The sequence below is a fragment of the Hyla sarda genome, chromosome 1, assembly GCF_029499605.1.
Source record: "Hyla sarda isolate aHylSar1 chromosome 1, aHylSar1.hap1, whole genome shotgun sequence".
Lineage (NCBI taxonomy): Eukaryota > Metazoa > Chordata > Amphibia > Anura > Hylidae > Hyla > Hyla sarda.
In genome coordinates, this window is record NC_079189.1 from 180,279,946 (window position 1) to 180,298,488 (window position 18,543).

General features: G+C 40.0%; 1 protein-coding gene across 3 annotated transcripts in view; it reads left to right on the forward strand.

The window, feature by feature from the left end:
- The window catches only part of CFI (complement factor I), a 73,787-nt gene that overhangs the window by 8,700 nt on the left and 46,544 nt on the right, over window positions 1–18,543 (forward strand). For 2 of the 3 annotated variants that reach the window (XM_056564657.1, XM_056564667.1), the window contains exons 2-5: window positions 516–765; window positions 3,062–3,224; window positions 11,622–11,794; window positions 13,966–14,076. In XM_056564657.1, the coding sequence (XP_056420632.1) occupies window positions 516–765; window positions 3,062–3,224; window positions 11,622–11,794; window positions 13,966–14,076 (697 nt within the window). Of the gene's footprint in view, window positions 1–515; window positions 766–2,557; window positions 2,798–3,061; window positions 3,225–11,621; window positions 11,795–13,965; window positions 14,077–18,543 lie in introns of those variants that run through there. The other variant, XM_056564674.1, reaches the window with a different exon arrangement.

An 18,543-nucleotide genomic window follows, 5' to 3' on the forward strand; every position in this document is an offset into this window, starting at 1 on the left:
AGAGAGGTGGCCGAGCCAACTGCTTTATTCACTCGGGGGACAACTGACCTGAATCATCGTGATTAGTGGGGGTCCCAGTGGTCAGACCCTCATGATCAGTTAGATGTCCCCTATCCTGTGGATAGGCGGTAACTTTCAATCTTGGGAAAAACCCTTTAAAAACATCACAATAAGATTAAAGTACCCCACTGACCAAAATAGACTTTTCTGATCCTAGTGTGAGGCCTGACAGGGCAATACTTGACCACAGGGATTTAAAAAAAGAGAGAGAATCCCTGAATGATACACTGCTCCCAAAGGCCCTGCCCTAGGAACTCTCTCTCTTATAAAAATGACTATAAAACCTTGAGTGTTTTTTTTAACTCTTTCCATAGTTTTCAGTCATAGCTACATATTTCTGTCCAGCAATATGGTGACAGACGAAGTATTACATTTCCTACATAACTACACATTAAAAAGCAACTCTTACATGTGACTTAGTATGTTGCATATTAATAACGTCTTGTTTTTCGCAGGTCGCTGTGTCAGATAATACGTGTTGGGAGAAGAAGTACACTATTAATTCATGTCATAAAGTATTCTGTGCTCCCTGGCAGAGATGTGTGGATGGAAAATGTATTTGTAAGCTGCCTTACCAATGTTCTCGAAATAAAACTATAGGGGCTTGCAGTGAAAGCAACAAAGCGTTCCTGAGCTACTGTCAGTTAAAGAGCGCTGAATGCACCAACTCAAAATACAGGTTTGCCTCAGAGTCTCCATGCAGCGGTGAGAACATCAACATTTCTGCCATGTACTAGTTACATTATCTCTGTATATACAGTGTTCCCTCAAGTTACAATATTAATTGGTTCCAGGACGACCATTGTATGTTGAAACCATTGTATGTTGAGACCATAACTCTATGGAAACCTGGTAATTGGTTCTAAAGGCACCAAAATGTCATCCAAAAATAGGAAAAAGTGAGAATTAAAGAAAAATAAGTAGATAACTAATATAGATAAAGCAAGTCCTTACATATAAAAGTAAGAAAGATCTGCTGGGAGCTGTAAATCACTGTTTATGTCAGTGTTTCCCAAGCAAGGAGCCTCCAGCTGTTGCAAAACTACAACTCCCAGCATGCCCGGACAGCCAAAGGCTGTCCGGGCATGCTGAGAGTTGTAGTTTTGCAACAGCTGGGGGCACCCTGCTTGGGAAGCACTGGTCTATGTAGAGGACATGAGCTTCTTCGGGGTCCTGTACAGTACACGCAATGTCCTTAAAAAGTAACATGGAGTCGCCCTCACCTGGTGTCCAAAGGAGCAGCTAATCCTGGCCCAAAGAGTAGTACAGAACATGTAATACCTTCCTGTACTGTAGGGGGCACTACCAGACACCAGTCAGTGCATACGCTTCAGTAATACAGGAGTTTTACCAGTGAATGCCCATTCTGATTGGTCAGTTCATTGACACGTTTCACAGATCTGGACTGTCCATATGTATGTTGAGTCTGGTTTCAAGTTACAATGGTCCAGAAAAGATAATTGTATGTTGAAACTATTGTATGTTGAGGCCATTGTAAGTTGAGGGATCACTGTATACTGTTTTCTCCTCTAGACTCACCTATGGTGGTTGTGTGTATGTGTTCTGTTCAATTTATTAATAATTCACTGATCAATAGATTTTATATTGTACTCATGTTCTACCCACAACAATGCTACCGGTCTATATCGGAAGTCCAGTTTTTATTGACTAGAGAAAACGTTTCTGTGGCAGTATACTGTCTAAGTGGTACCAGGACAAATGTTCCTCTGCATCGATTTTGATAAATTTTTCCCATAGTCTCCAGGGATAAACATTTCTCTACTGGGCAGCACAACACTGGTCCACCAGTGATGTAGGAGGGGGGTGTTCCAAAATACTGGCATATTTGGTTTAGTAAATTTCTCCAAAAGTACTTAGAATTTTATAATGTGTTCACACATGAAGTGCCCAAGCACACAGGGGGAGATTTATCAAAACCTGTCCAGAGGAAAAGTTGCCCAGTTGCCCATGGCAACCAATCAGCTCGCTTCTTTCATTTTTAACAAGGCCTGTGCAAAATGAAAGAAGGGATCTGATTGGTTGCTATGGGCAACTGGGCAACTTTTCCTTTGCACAGGTCTTGATAAATCTCCACCACTAAATTCCGTTAAGAATGAACATGTTAGTGGAATCTGCCAGCCATGCCCATTTGTCAATAAGATTTTGAATTTTGGTGCTTATTTTAGCAGAAAATAAGTGCCAAAACCTTTTCATTTTTGCAGACGTGCAATTTCCGAGTGGAAATTCATGGAGGAAATTCCTTGCTGAATTTAATTACTGTGCATATACCTTTACTACTAACTCCTGTATATAACTCCTGTATATAGAGTCATATAGGGACTGAAAATAATCTAACTTGAAAACAAGGGACCTATCACTGGGTGCCTGGAAACTAAGGGGGAGATTAATCAAAAAGTGTTGCTGTTGCCCATAGCAACCAGATTGCTTCTTTTATCTAAAAAAATAAAAGCAATCTGGTTGCTATGAGCAACTGCCCTTTTCCTCTACGCAGGTTTCGATAAATCTTTCCCTAAACTCAGAACTTCTGGTTGAAAAAGGGGTTGGACATTAGCTCTCTGTAATGTACAATGCTTGTGTGCAATATTTGGTATGCTAGATGAGACCACGTATACATACAAAAAGGGATTTGTAAATGGCAGAAATCCTAATTCAGATAAATCTGGGAACCATTTTGTGGTCCAGTACCAATTGTGCTATTTTGCATACAAAAACATAGGTAAAGTTGGACAGATTTAAAAGACTTGTAAATGACAATAATATTTTTCCCCCCTAAAGCAGTATTAACCAACCAGTAGGCCTCCAGCTGTTGCAAAACTACAACTCTTAGCATACCAAGATAGCCAAAGGCTGCACTATAGGATAGTCTATTGTAAAATGGATAAACTATTTTCAAATTAATATCCAGTTAATATATACAGTACAGTTTATTTATGACAGCACCAACATAATGATATACAAACCTTTTTTTTTTATCTTTTAGGCAAATTTGAACTATTTTTGAAAAATAGCAATGGAGAGAAAACAAACAAGGAGGGTCTTGTAAAAATACGATTGCCCAAACAAGATAAGGAATTCTTTGTGTGTTCTGAAAAATGGACTATCAGGGAAGCCAATGTAGCCTGTCGCCAACTTGAATTCTCCCAGTAAGTTACAATCCAGTTTTCAGTTTGGCTTTTGTAGCTGCATACATTGATGTCTGTATGGTATTGTTTTAACCTCTTGGGGACACAGGGTGTATGCATACGCCCTGCATCCCCGATCCTTAAGGACTCAGGGCGTACCTGTACGCCCTGGTCCAGTATAACAGGTTTAAACCGTTCTCACCGGCTGAGAACGGGTTAAACCCCGCGGGTCCCGGTTGCTACGGGCAGCCAGGACCCACGTCTAATGCCAGGCATGGCCAATCGGGCTGATGCCCGGCATTAACCCTTTAGATGCCGCGATCAAAGTTGATTGCGGCAACTAAACTGAAAGTAGAAGAATCCCAGCAGCTCAGCGGAGCGGATCGGGACTATCGCGACAAAATCGCGATGTCCCAATCAGTTTACCGGACGACGGGAGAGTCCTCACCTGCCTCTCCTTTGTTCTATCGGCAATCCATTGCTAGAGCTAGAGCAGCAGAGCGCCGGTTACACTGATCAATGCTGTGATATGGCATAGCATTGAACAGTGAAACCAATCAGAAGATTGTATGTGGTAGCCACCGTAGGGCAAAAAAAAAAAGTGTAAACATTTTTTTGATAAAAGTTCATTAACCCCTTCCCTATTAACCCCTTAACAACGCAGGACGTATATTTACGTCCTGCGCCAGCTCCCGCGATATGAAGTGGGGTCGCTCTGCGACCCCGCATCACATCGCGTCAGTCCCGGCGCTCATCAACGGCCAAGACCCGCGGCTAATACCACACATCGCCGATCGCGGTAATGTGCGGTATTAACCCTTTAGAAGCGGCGGTCAAAGCTGACCGCCGCTTCTAAAGCGAAAGTGAAAGTATCCCGGCTAGTCAGTCGGGCTGTTCGGGACCGCCGTGGTGAAATCGCGGCGTCCCGAACAGCTTACAGGACACCGGGAGGGCCCTTACCTGCCTCCTCGGTGTCCGATCGACGAATGACTGCTCCGTGCCTGAGATCCAGGCAGGAGCAATCAAGCACCGATAACACTGATCACTGTAAGAGATCAGTGTGTGCAGTGTCCCTATGGGACCTATAACACTGCAAAAAAAAGTACAAAAAAAGTGTTAATAAAGGTCATTTAACCCCTTCCCTAATAAAAGTTTGAATCACCCCCCTTTTCCCATAAAAAAAAATTAAACAGTGTAAATAAAAATAAAAATAAACATATGTGGTATCGCCGCGTGCGTAAATGTCCGAACTATAAAAATATATTGTTAATTAAACCGCACGGTCAATGGCGTACGCGCAAAAAAATTCCAAAGTCCAAAAAAGTGTATTTTGGTCACTTTTTATACCATTAAAAAAATGAATAAAAAGTGATCAAAAAGTCAGATCAAAACAAAAAGACTTCAGATCACGGCGCAAAAAATGAGCCATCATCCCGCCCTGTGCGTGGAAAAATAAAAAAGTTATAGGGGTCAGAAGATGACATTTTTAAACGTATAAATTTTCCTGCATGAAGTTATGATTTTTTCCAGAAGTACGACAAAATCAAACATATAGAAGTAGGGTATCATTTTAACTGTATGGGCCTACAGAATAACGATAAGGTGTAATTTTTACCGAAATATGCACTGCGTAGAAACAGAAGCCCCCAAAAGTTACAAAATGGCGTTTTTTCTTCGATTTTGTCGCACAATGATTTTTCTTTCCGTTTCGCCGTGAATTTTTGGGTAAAATGACTAATGTCACTGCAAAGTAGAATTGGTGACGCAAAAAATAAGCCATTATATGGATTTTTAGGTGGACAATTGAAAGGGTTATGATTTTTAAAAGGTAAGGAGGAAAAAACGAAAGTGCAAAAACGGAAAAACTCTGAGTCCTTAAGGGGTTAAAAGTTTAAAGGGGTATTCCAGGAAAAAACTTTTTTTTATATATCAACTGGCTCCAGAAAGTTAAACAGATTTGTAAATTACTTCTATTAAAAAATCTTAATCCTTTCAGTACTTATGAGCTTCTGAAGTTAAAGGGGCACTCCGCCCCTGGCATCTTATCCCCTATCCAAAGGATAGGGGATAAGATGTTAGATCGCCGCGGTCCCACTGCTGGGGACCCCGGGGATCGCCGCTGCGGCACCCCGCCATCATTACTGCACAGAGCGAGTTCAGTACTGCACAGGCCGGAGCAGCGTGACATCATAGCTCCGCCCCTCATGACATCACGGCCCGCCCCCTTAATGCAAGGCTATGGCAGGGGGCGTGACGACTGCCACGCCCCCTCCCATAGACTTGTATTGACGGGGACGGAGCCGTGACGTAACGTAACGATGCTCCGGCCCCTGTATTGCCCGTCATTACGTGCAGAGCGATCTCGCTCTGCGCAGTAATGATAGCGGGGTGCTGCAGCAGCTATCCCCGTGGTCCCCAGCAGCGGGACCCCGGCGATCTGACATCTTATCCCCTATCCTTTGGATAGGGGATAAGATGTCTAGGTGTGGAGTACCACTTTAAGGTTGTTCTTTTCTTTCTAAGTCCTCTCTGATGACACCTGTCTCGGGAAACGCCCAGTTTAGAAGCAAATCCCCATAGCAAACCTCTTCTAAACTGGGCGTTTCCCGAGACAGGTGTCATCAGAGAGCACTTAGACAGAAAAGAACAACCTTAACTTCAGAAGCTCATAAGGACTGAAAGGATTAAGATTTTTTAATAGACGTAATTTACAAATCTGTTTAACTTTCTGGAGCCAGTTGATATATATAAAAACTTTTTTCCTGAAATACTCCTTTAAATCACCCCCCTTTTCCCATTTTTAAAAATAAAATAATGTAATAAACAATACAAATAATCATCATAATAATCATAATCAACAATACAATAATCACCGCGTGCGTAAATGTCAGAACTATTAAAATATAATGTGAGCTAAACCACACGGTCGATGGCGTACACGTAAACAAATTTAGCATTTTTGGTCACTTCATATACCATAAAAATATTAATAAAAAACGATCAAAAAGTCCCATCAAAACAAAAATGGTACCAATAAAAACTACAGACCACGGCGCAAAAAATGAGCCCTCATACCACCCCGTACACGGAAAAATAAAAAAGTTATAGGGGTCAGAAGATTTTAAACATACTAATTTTGGTGCATGTAGTTAAAAAAAAAATGTAAGTATTAAAATAAAATAAAACCTATATCAATTGGGTATTGTTGTAACTGTATAGACCTACAGAATAAAGATAATGTGTTATTTTTACCAAATTTTGCACTGCGTAGAAACGGGAGCCCCCATAATTTACAAAATGGCGTTTCTTTTTTCATTTCACCCCACAAATAATTTTTTTTTGTTTCGCCGCAGGTTATATTATAAAATAAGTGATATCATTACAAAGTATAAATGGTGACGTAAAAAAAACAAGCCGTTATATGGGTCTGTAGGTGCAAAATTGAAAGCGTTATGATTTTTAGAAGGGAATGAGGAAAAAACGAAAATTTGCTGAGTCCTTAAGGTGAAAATAGGTCCCTAAGGGGTTAATAAAAGCTTGGTAGTGCATGGCCATGTTTCATGATTTTTTGTTGGAGGGTAACACCCACTCGGCATAATGAAAGTGGTTTGGAAAAAAGGTTTCACATTTGTATTGTAGCCGGGATGAAGAGCTCTAACGGTTGAAACATTTAGCTGTTTGTCTAAAAATTGCACCTGGCGATTTTTTTTATTGCAACTATTTTTTTTCAAATGAACTTCAAGATGTTGGCAATAAATTCTACACATTATGCCAGTGTTTCCCAAAAGCTGCCAGGGCATGTTGGGAGTTGTAGTTTTGTTACAGCTGTCGGCACCCTGGTTGGGAAACACTGCAATATGCTATTACAGAAACTACCAAAATATCTGGATCCACAGCAATATACAGTATACATTATACATTATGATTCAATGTGGAACTGTGCAAGGGACTGCGATACAACTTCATTTAGGTAAATATGGCTGTGTTTCAGTTAGGCTATGTTCCAATTTTATTTTCCCCCTATTTCCACAGTATGTCAGCAACCTGTCGAAAAAATGTTGGTCCTTTTTTTTAACATATGAATTCATTTTGCAGGGCTCAATAACATGGTCTGCTCTGCTATTGAGTCCCTTTATATGAACATATACAGTGGGGCAAAAAAGTATTTATAAAGTCAGCCACCAATTGGGCAAGTTCTCCCACTTAAAAAGATGAGAGAGGCCTGTAATTTTCATCATAGGTATACCTCAACTATGAGAGACATAATGAGAAAAAAAAAATCCATAAAATCACATTGTCTGATTTTTTAAAGAATTTATTAGCATATTATGGTGGAAAATAAGTATTTGGTCAATAACAAAAGTTCATCTCAATACTTTGTTATATACCCTTTGTTGGCAATGACAGAGGTCAAACGTTTTCTGTAAGTCTTCAAGGTTTTCAAACACTGTTGCTGGTATTTTGGCCCATTCCTCCATGCAGATCTCCTCTAGAGCAGTTATGTTTTGGGGCTGTCGCTGGGCAACACAGACTTTCAACTCCCTCCAAAGGTTTTCTGTGGGGTTGAGATCTGGAGACTGGCTAGGCCACTCCAGGACCTTGAAATTCTTCTTACGAAGCCACTCCTTCGTTGCCCAGGCGGTGTGTTTGTGATCATTGTCATGCTTCAAGGCCCAGCCACGTTTCATCTTCAATGTCCTTGCTGATGGAAAGAGGTTTTTCTTTCAATCTTTTTCATTATTATTATTTCAGCAACCATAAATCACACTTTAACATTGTAGTATAATATAGACATTATATATCATTCCTTATAACTACATAAGCCAAACCTAAAATGTTGGCACAAATACACAAAAGAAATAAAATTAAAAAAAAATAAAAAAAAAGAGAGAAAAGGAAGAGCACAAAGAAAGAAAAAACAAAAAGATAACATAAAATAGATTTAAGTAAAACACTACCGATAGGTAAATCTCCTGGCCCAGATGGCCTGTCAGCTGACTACTATAAAAGATCCCTCACTACGACCTTACCACATATGGTCTCATTTATTCAGGAGACATTTAAAAAAGGGATGATTCCAAAAGAGAATCAGACAGCTTTGATTGTCACTCTGCCGAAGGCAGGAAAGATGCCAGATTGAACAGGGAATTTCAGGCCTGTATCATTATTGAATGCAGACTTGAAAGTCTTCGCAAAATTTTTGGAACGATTGTCGCCGCTGATGCCCCATCTGGTAAATTGGAACCAGGTGGGTTTTGTGAAGGGTCGCCAAATATGTGACAACACTAGGAGGGTGGAGAATTTACTCCACTATGTGGAGCAGGAGAGAGAACCAACGATATTCATTGGTCGTTTGCCTTCTCGTCCCTATGAAATGCGGGGAGAACTCTTGGGTGTAGTACAGGCATTATATTTGGCCCTGAGTGCAAGAGTATTTACAAACAGGACACTATCCCAAGAATTTAAGATTAGCAATGGGACCCATCAAGGGTGCCCGCTGTCCCCGATAATTTTTGTTTTGTGTATAGAGCCATTAGCTCAAGCAGCACGATTAGACCCAATAATCTCTGACATCCAAGTAGGGTGAGACAGTCATCTGATCTCCTTATACGCAGATGATATCATATTGTCACTGACCAATTCTGAAAAGTCACTGCCAAAATTCCTGTCATTACTGGATGAATTTAGTAGACTCTTGCAGTACAAACTCAATTTACAAAAGTCCCAGGTATTGCCTGTCTGCCTGCCTGGAATACGTGAATTGCTTGCAGCAAGGTTCCACCTGGATTGGAGGAATGACACCATAGAATATTTGGGCCTTAAGATACCAACATCTTTCCAAAATCTGTATAAATACAATTACCTACCTTTCCTTAAAAATTTTAAGGAGGAGCTAGATAAATTAGGAAAGGTGGAGATATCCTGGTTAGGATGTTTGGCAGCCTTTAAGATGCTAGTGTTACCCAAACTCCTATACCTTGTATCGTACTATGCCAATACACCTCATAGACACTTTCTTTAAACAAATTAAAAGGGATCTTTTTATATATATATATATATATATATATATATATATATATATATATGGAAATCAGGGAGCCCAAGAATATCATTTAATCTGTTATGTAGAGATAGGACAAAAGGAGGGATAGGGCTACCTGATCTCCACAGATATTACAACGCTACTTTGATCTCCCAACTTAAATTATTTTGGGATCCAGCTTTGGATATGCCTTGGTCTCGCACAGAAAGTAGTTTAGCTGGAGAAATGGAACCATGGAAAGAGGTTTTCACTCACAATCTCACGATACATGGCCCCATTCATTCTTTCCTTTACACGGATCAGTCGTCCTGGTCCCTTAGCAGTAAAACAGCCCCAAAGCATGATGTTTCCACCCCCATGCTTCACAGTAGGTATGGTGTTCTTTGGATGCAATTCAGCATTATTTCTCCTCCAAACAGGCCTCTCTCATCTTTTTAAGTGGGAGAACTTGCACAATTAGTGGCTGACTAAATACTTTTTTGCCCCACTGTATATTCTGAGAATGGACTGAATGTATGCACTAGCTGACTATGTGGGAGATTTATCAAAAGCTGTGTAGAGAAAAAGTTGACCAGTTGCCCATAGCAACCAATCAGATGGCTTCTTTCATATTTGAGAAGGCCTCTCAGGAATGAAGGAAGCAAGCTGTTCGGTTGCTATGGGCAACTGTTCAACTTTTCCTTTGCACAGCTTTTAATAAGTCTCCCCTATGTTGGTACATTTAAAGGGGTTATCCACCATAAGGGGATTTTAGTAAGTACCTGGGCAGACAGTAATGGACATGCTTAAGAAGGATCTGCGCTTGTCTTGGGGCTAAATGGCTATGTCATAAGATCACCATAATACTGTGGCTAGCTTTTTGTGAACTGGTATTTCCTGTTTGAATTTTCTTTTTTGCCTACAAATCCCACAATTCCATTTTCCTCCCTCCCACACATCAGCCACCCCACCCATTGAAACATAAATGAGCTGCATCCATTCAAAATACCTGTGGTTTTCAATCAGGGTGCCTACAGCTGTTACATTAGTTGCAGAGTGATCTCTCTCCCACCAAGCGATCCCTCCACCCATTGAAGCAGACAGGCTCCCAGTCATCAGCTGACTAGTGATGTCAGGTCTCGGCCGCATTGCAAGCTGGGAAAAATCTGAGACAACAGTAATTTTGTATGCTGTTAAAAATAAATATTGGGGTGAAAATCACATAAGAATTGTGAGAAAACCGTAACACACAGGTACAGACACTATATTATGAACTACACTAACTTTACACCCTTAGCATAGTCAAAAAAAAAATCCTGGAATACCCCTTTAAGTCTATGGGTCATTTAAGAGTATGCTGTGGTATAAAAAAAAAAAACTAAAACCTTTTTGACTGGTTGCTGATGTATACTGCAGGTGAGCAAAAACAAGATGGGAACACAGTCTTACCTGCTATTGTTCTCTGAGAAGGAAAACTCATTTAGGCTATGTTCACATATTTTGGTCTGGATTTTGCTCAGTATTTTTAAAGCCAGGAGTGAAAAAGACACAGAAAAATTTGCAAATCTTTCCATTATAGTTTTCTCCTGTATTGGTTCCACCCCTGGGTTTGGTTAGAAAATACTGAGCAGAATCCTGACCAAAATACTATTTGTGAACATAGCCTTAAATGGGGAAGTCTGCTAACCATGAAAACTCGTTTTGCACTGCACCACAATATGTGAATACATTTGGGGATTTTTTTTCCAGCTGTTTGTGGCTCAAAGGTCAGCCCAGAATACTGTGTATGAACATAGCCTTAGACTGGGTTCCGACGTAATATTTCGGTCCGTGTTTGGAACTCATTTTGGTCCTTAATTATTCAGTAATTTTTGCTAAAACCAGGCGCAAGAAAAGTTGCGACTCTTTCCATTATTATTTCTTGTACTGGTTTTACTCCCGGTTTTGACCAAAATGCGTTCTGAATACTAAACAGATATAGGGAGATTTACCAAAACTTGTGTAGAAGAAGAGTGGTACAGTTGCCTATGGCAACCAATCATATTGCTTCCTTCATTTTTCACAGGTCTCTTCAAAAATGAAGCCAATCTGATTGTTGCCATGGGCAACTGCACCACTCTTACTCTGCACAGGTTTTGATAAATCTCCCCCATACTGACCAGAATACAGTGTGTGAACCCTAAGCCTAAGGATAAGTTCACACGTATTTTGGTCAGTATTTTTAGCCAAAACCAGGAGTGGATTTTATACAGAGAAAAACTATAATGGGAAGATTTTGCACACCCACTCCTGGTTTTTCCTAAAAATACTGAAAAAATACTGAAAAATTCTGAGCCAAATATTGCCATGAGAAACCAGCCTACTTGAACACTTTTTTAATTCTTTTTATTTTCCAGAGGTGCTTCTAGTAAAAAATTTCAGTTCAATATCTCAGATGATCAAAAGGAGCAAGAATGTCTTCAAGTGACATGCCGCGGATCCGAGACAACGCTTGCTGAATGTACTATTAAGAAGAGCACAAGTTCAAGAAATAAGCGAGCTGGTGTTTCATGTTATAAGGATACAAATGGTGTGTAGTAAGATGTGGTTAAAACACAAGCCAATATATATAAAAAAAAAAAACACACACACAAACTCAGAGAACAGCTCAAGGCTAGGTTTCCACTTGGTTTTTTTTCTGGCAGTTTTTGGATATCTGCCACTGCAGTTTTTGAGCCAAAGCCAGAAGTGTATTCAAAAGGAATAGGACATATAAAGGAAGGACTTACACTTCTCCTCCCTTATGGATCCACTTCTGACTTTAGCTCAAAAACTGCAGTGGCAGATATCCAAAAGCTACCAGAGAAAAAAGCAAGTGAAAATTTAGCCTTAGGCTAAAAACATATGCACATTTTGCCTAAAACACCACTAAGGGGTAAAAAAAAATGCCAAAAATAGTGTAGTTATGGTGTTTTATATATCCCTATTGACCTCCAGCTAACATCTGGCAGAAGCATTTTTGACCCAAAAATACCAAAGTAAGTATCACTTTTTTTTAAAGTTTTTGGATAAAACAGTATATTTTTCTAGTTTTATGTTGTGGTCCTGCTGATCATTGTATTTAGACTAGAGATGAACAAACTTCCAGTAATTCGATTCATCACGAACTTCTCGACTCAGCATTTGCTGACTTTAGGAAATGTAAAATATGTGTAGCTCACTTAGGATAAAAGAAATAATGTGCTTGAGGTTAAAGGTGTTGCCTTCACCCAAAAGGTCTAATGTAATATGTAGAAATTATAAATAAAAAATATTTATGTGAACCAGTCCTCAAAAGCACAGGGGAGAGAAAAAGGAAAAGACTAGTGGAGATGGGATCCAAGAAATGGTCTTTATTATATAAAAAGGATATATATGGCCAATCGCCTAGCAGGGCCCTTGCTAAAGGCGAATGGAATATACTGGGTAAAAAATAGATATAATAAAAAATACAGAATATAGTAGGATTAAAATGAGATAAATATGATGGGTAAGTAGCACCAAAGAAAATTCATTAATTAAATATCTGCTGCATATATCAGGAGAAAACGTTCTCAGTCCATGTAATTCATAGGGATATTTCAATGAAAAATCCACAAGAAATGTCCAGAATGAAAAGTCACAATTAGTTTGGGTGTGTCCGGAGTAACGATATATGGTAGTGAGTGTAGCCACAATAGCTACAATATTTAGAATTTAGAATTTAGAATATAGAATTTCCTATTGTAGCTATTGTGGCTACACTCACTACCATATATCGTTACTCCGGACACACCCAAACTAATTGTGACTTTTCATTCTGGACATTTCTTGTGGATTTTTCATTGAAATATCCCTATGAATTACATGGACTGAGAACGTTTTCTCCTGATATATGCAGCAGATATTTAATTAATGAATTTTCTTTGGTGCTACTTACCCATCATATTTATCTCATTTTAATCCTACTATATTCTGTATTTTTTATTATATCTATTTTTTACCCAGTATATTCCATTCGCCTTTAGCAAGGGCCCTGCTAGGCGATTGGCCATATATATCCTTTTTATATAATAAAGACCATTTCTTGGATCCCATCTCCACTAGTCTTTTCCTTTTTCTCTCCCCTGTGCTTTTGAGGACTGGTTCACATAAATATTTTTTATTTATAATTTCTACATTTGCTGACTTTAGCTTGCATAAATGAGTTCAGCTTTCAGGTGCTCCCGTGAGCTGGAAAAGGTGGATACAGTCCTAAGAGACTGTATCCACCTTTTCCAGCCCACCGGAGCACCTGAAAGCTGAACTAATTTATGCAGGATAAGTCATCAACTGCCGAGCCGAGAAGTTTGTGATGAATCGAATTACTGGAAGTTTGTTCGTCTCTAATTTAGACCAGTAGATACAGTACCTAAAACTGAGGATTTGTAAGAAATAATAAAAAAGGCCATAATTCCACAAAGCTGCACAGTTTTCATCCAGATTATAAAAGCTGAATTCATGCAAGAAAACATCTGTGTGAGCCTACCCTAAATTCACGTTTTTTTTTCGAATTACTGGAAGTTTGTTCGTCTCTAATTTAGACCAGTAGATACAGTACCTAAAACTGAGGATTTGTAAGAAATAATAAAAAAGCCATAATTCCACATAGCTGCACAGTTTTCATCCAGATTATAAAAGCTGAATTCATGCAAGAAAACATCTGTGTGAACCTACCCTAAATTCACGTTTTTTTTATTGCAGCATGTGAAGATCAACAGTTCACTTGTGTCAATGGGAAATGCATTGATATTAATAATATCTGTAATGGGCAAAATGATTGTGGCGACCTTAGTGATGAACTTTGCTGTACAGGTAACTATGGCCTTGATATGCTGCAAAGTTGTTATCCAGCATTAAAGTGTTTGTGTTTTAAAATGGTTAGGTTGGGTTAAAAAAAAAAAAAAAAAAATTATTTAAATATTTGCCATTCCTGCAGTGCCTGAGTTCCCACTCATTTTACTCCACTCTACTTCCTGCTCAGCCAATCACTGGCTTAGCCAATACTGTTTGTCGACACAAGAACAGGAGGTAGTAAACACAGTATAAGCACTTAAACAAAAATAAAACATCAGATAAAAAAAATCCTTGCCCCAAATACCACAATTTTTTTCTTATAAATATTATAAAAGGGGCATTTCACTAAGAACTGTCTTTTAAAAACACTGTTTTTAAAGAAAAATTGTCATCTGTGTCACCCACACTAACCTGTTGTACAGACTTGTAGTGCCGGTGACACTGATTAAAATTACCACGAGCAGGTCAATCGCTCTGTTGCGTCATTATTCTTCTTTTTCTATTCATGTAAATTAGCAGCTTGGAGCACTATAGCCACTTTGGGCAGTATACAGTATATACAGCTGTACATAGATAGCTGTATATAGTGTATACAGAACACAAGGTCCATTTAACTCCCTCGCTCCCTGTCCCCGCTGGGTCCGTGGGCTGGGGAGGGCCAGTAACAATGGTCCTCGCCTACCCTGGTAACATCAGGCTGTTGCTGCTTGGTTAGTATCTGGCTGAGAATAAAAATACCGGGAACCTTATGCGTTTTTTATTTATTTATTTTTGAAAAAATAAAATGCATAGGGTTCCCCGTATTTTTATTCACAGCCAGATACCAACCAAGCAGCAACAGCCTGACATTACCAGGGTGGGCCAGGACCATTGTTATTGGCCCTCCTCAGCATAAATAATACCAGCTGTTACCACCTAGGCCCAGGAGCACCATTTTTGATGCTCCAGGCCTGTTGGTCCCGTAATATTTGGGGGTTAGCGCTAGCTGTTTTTGAGGCTAATCCTAAGCCCCGGCATAGTAATGGATTCCGTCAATAAGACGGCTTCCAGTACCAAGCCTGAAAAATTCAATAAAAAAAAAACAACACTTTGGAAAAATTATTTTATTTAAAAAAAATACTCCCCCACAGCCCTCGTTAGCCATTTTATTAAAAGAAAAAAAATTCAGTTAATCCACAGTAGTCCTCCGAATCCGCCGTAATCCTCTGCATACATGGATTTGAAACGAGAAGAAAAAAAAATTGGTTAGGACATTTTTGGCGCCCTCCGCTGGGGAGAACGCCTATATTGCAATGTCTTCCCAAACAGATAGCCTCCAATTGTTGCAAAACTACAACTCCCAGCATGTCCAGACAGCCTTTGGCTGTCTGGGCATGCTGGGAGTTAACAGCTGGAGTCTCCCTGTCTGGAAGGACACTGGCAGAAGAGTTTGTTCACATTATACAAAACGTACAATGTGAACAAAGACTCACACCCTTACCAGCCTGGCTCCCGTCTGTAGCTCCGCCCCTAATGACATCATCACTAGGGGCGGCACTACACAGACCAAGCTGTGACAGGAGGGAGGGAGGGTATGTTCACACTGGGGAATTGGCGAGGAATTCTCGCTTAAAAATTCCGCTGCAGAATTTCTTTTTTTTTTCCTGGATATTCCGCGCCGAATACAGGAGGAAACTGTTTTTGTTTTTTTTTTTGCTGGACGACAACCACCAATTAGAATTTCCCCTTTTTTTTTTAAGAATTCTGCGCAAATTCTGCACAAATTCCACGCAAACAGGCTGAACGGCATCAGGCTGGAAATTTTTTTTTATTGATTTCAGTTCAGACAAAGACGCGGATTCCGCATGAAGAAAGAACATGTTCACTCTTCATGTGGAACGGAATTCAGCCTTGGAATTCCGCTTACCAAAATTCCTCCGTGTGAACTGAGTAGAGGAAATACAGTTAAACTCTATTGGGTTTTTCACTGCTGACTGAATTGGAGAGGAATAAGAGAACGGAATTAGTAAATTCCTCTCCAGTCCCTCAGTCTGAACATACCCGTAAGGGGACTTCTTTGTCTTTGTATACACTATATACAGCTATCTATAGATAGTTGTATTTAGTGTATACCACCCAAAGAGTTAAACTACAATGTCCAGTAGTATAAGTTAACTCTTTCCTTGCTGGGCTGGCGCATAGCGCACAGCTCAGCAAGGGGTTAAGTTAGCCAGCAATGTGTATACTGTATACACATTGCAGGCTCACTGTAAGTTCTTGCTGGGCAGTAGATATATGACGTATATGCATCAGCTGTACTCCCGGCTCTGTAGCCATGAGCACAGCTGATTCACGAAATTCACATCAGGACAACTGCAAAAGGTGGCAGGAGTGACACTTGCTGTGATCTGTCCCTTACTGCAGGTTCTTCTCCTCCCAACATGGAGCACAATCTGCTCCATGCTGTGAGCTGTAGTATCTGTACTAATAGACAGAAAGCCTGGGTGTCACTTCTAACACCCGTTGCGATCTGTCTATTAATGCAGGTACTACAGCTCCATTTTGGGAGTAGTAGTACCCGCTGCGAGCCTCTGGTATAAGCTATTGAAGCGGGCGGCAGCCGCACTTGTCTGGTGCCCTTCCCGCACTATACTCCGCTGTGATGTGAGGTTATCTTCACATCACACATTCGTATATGCTGCTGAGAGCTGTGAGTGGCCAACACTTAACTGGCCAATCACAGCTCTCAGCGGGAAATATGAATCTTTGAAGTGAAGAGAACTTCACATCACAGCAGAGTATAGTGCGGGCAGGGGACCAGACAAGTGCGGTGATGCCGCCGGCTTCTGTAGCTTATACCGGTGGATCGCAGAGGGTGTCAGAAATGACACCTGCTACGATCTGTCTATTAGTACAGGTAATACTACTCCCAACGTGGAACAGTCTGTTCCATGCTGGGAGTAGTAGTATTACCTAAAAAATCTTTAAAAAAAAGTTTAAATAAAAGCACACACATTTTATTAAACACATAATTAAAATACATTACTAATAAAAAGTTTTACAAAATAAATTATAAAAAATATATTATTTTTATAATTAAATGGCCCCTTTCTACCTTTCTACATTTTTTATATTGCCTGCTAGATTTTTAGTTCTCTGCCCGCCCACATAAAATTGATCCCTGTTAAAAAATTTATAAAAATTTTGTTTAAAAAAATATACGGTACATTTTGTTAAATACAATTTTTAATGGTACCCTACCAAATTTAACAAAGAAAGGTATCTCCATCGCTTTTTTGGATCGCTAAAGTCCAAAAAAAGAATAAAAGCCGCCTACAAAAACGCCAAAGTTAAAACCCACATGGCGTTTTTCTTGCCGTTTTTTCACTCCCATAGACTTCTATGGGAGGAATATGCCAAAATTCCCCCCCCCCCCCCCCCCCAAAAAAAAAACCCGCCATACTCTGAATTTGAGGGCGTTTATGAAAACCAGCCTCTGAGCCCAAAAGAGCTGAAAAACGGCCAAAGGATTAAAAAAACGTCACAATGAAAAATGCCAAGTGGATCTGGCATTTTGCAGTTCAATATTGACTTGCAGCTAACATCTGAACGAAGCGTTTTTTCACAGAAAACGCATAAAAACGAAAGAAAAATGCCAGAAAAACTGCCACAGTTTTCCCCTGCGTTTTGGCGTTTTTTCTGGCATTTTCACCTTTGTGTGGAATTTGCCTTTTTTTGCCCCTTTTGCATTTTTTTTTTTTACAAAATAGTTGGGTACCAAAAAAAGAAAAGGATGCAGTAGGGATGTAAAAATGTATTTAACTAAATGTTTATTTTTTATAACAAAATTTTAATACATTTTTTTGTAAAGTGTGTGTGTGCGTGTTTAACTTTTTTTCTCTTTTTTTTTCAAATTTTTCATGTAGTACTACTACTCCCAGCATGGAACACACTTCCATGCTGGGAGTAGTAGTACCTCTACTATAGACATATCGCCCCGGGTGTCAGTCTGACACCCGATGCGATCGTCGATTATATAGCAGAGAAGCGGCTCTATACAGCGCTCTCATCTCTGCTCTGTACTCTGAGTGATGTTCTATTCACATCACTCATTCATATTTTCCGCCCTGAGCTGTGATTGGCCGGATGGTTGCAGCCAATCACAGCTCTGAGGAAAAGATGAATGAATGAGCGGCCGGCCCGGAGTATAGTGTAGAGCAGGGATGCGAGTGATGTATACAGCCGCTCTGCATCTCTGCTATAGACAGGAGGATCACGGCGGGTGTCAGTAGTGATACCCGATGTGATCTGTCACTTACTGTAGATACTCCTACTCCCAACATGAAGCACACTCTGCTCCATGCTGGGAGCTGTAGTACCTGCTTTAATAGACAGATCGCAGCGAGTGTAACTTCTGACACCCGCTGCGATCTGTCTATTAATGCAGGTACTACAGCTCCCAGCATGGAGCAGAGTGTGCTTCATGTTGGGAGTAGTAGTACTTGT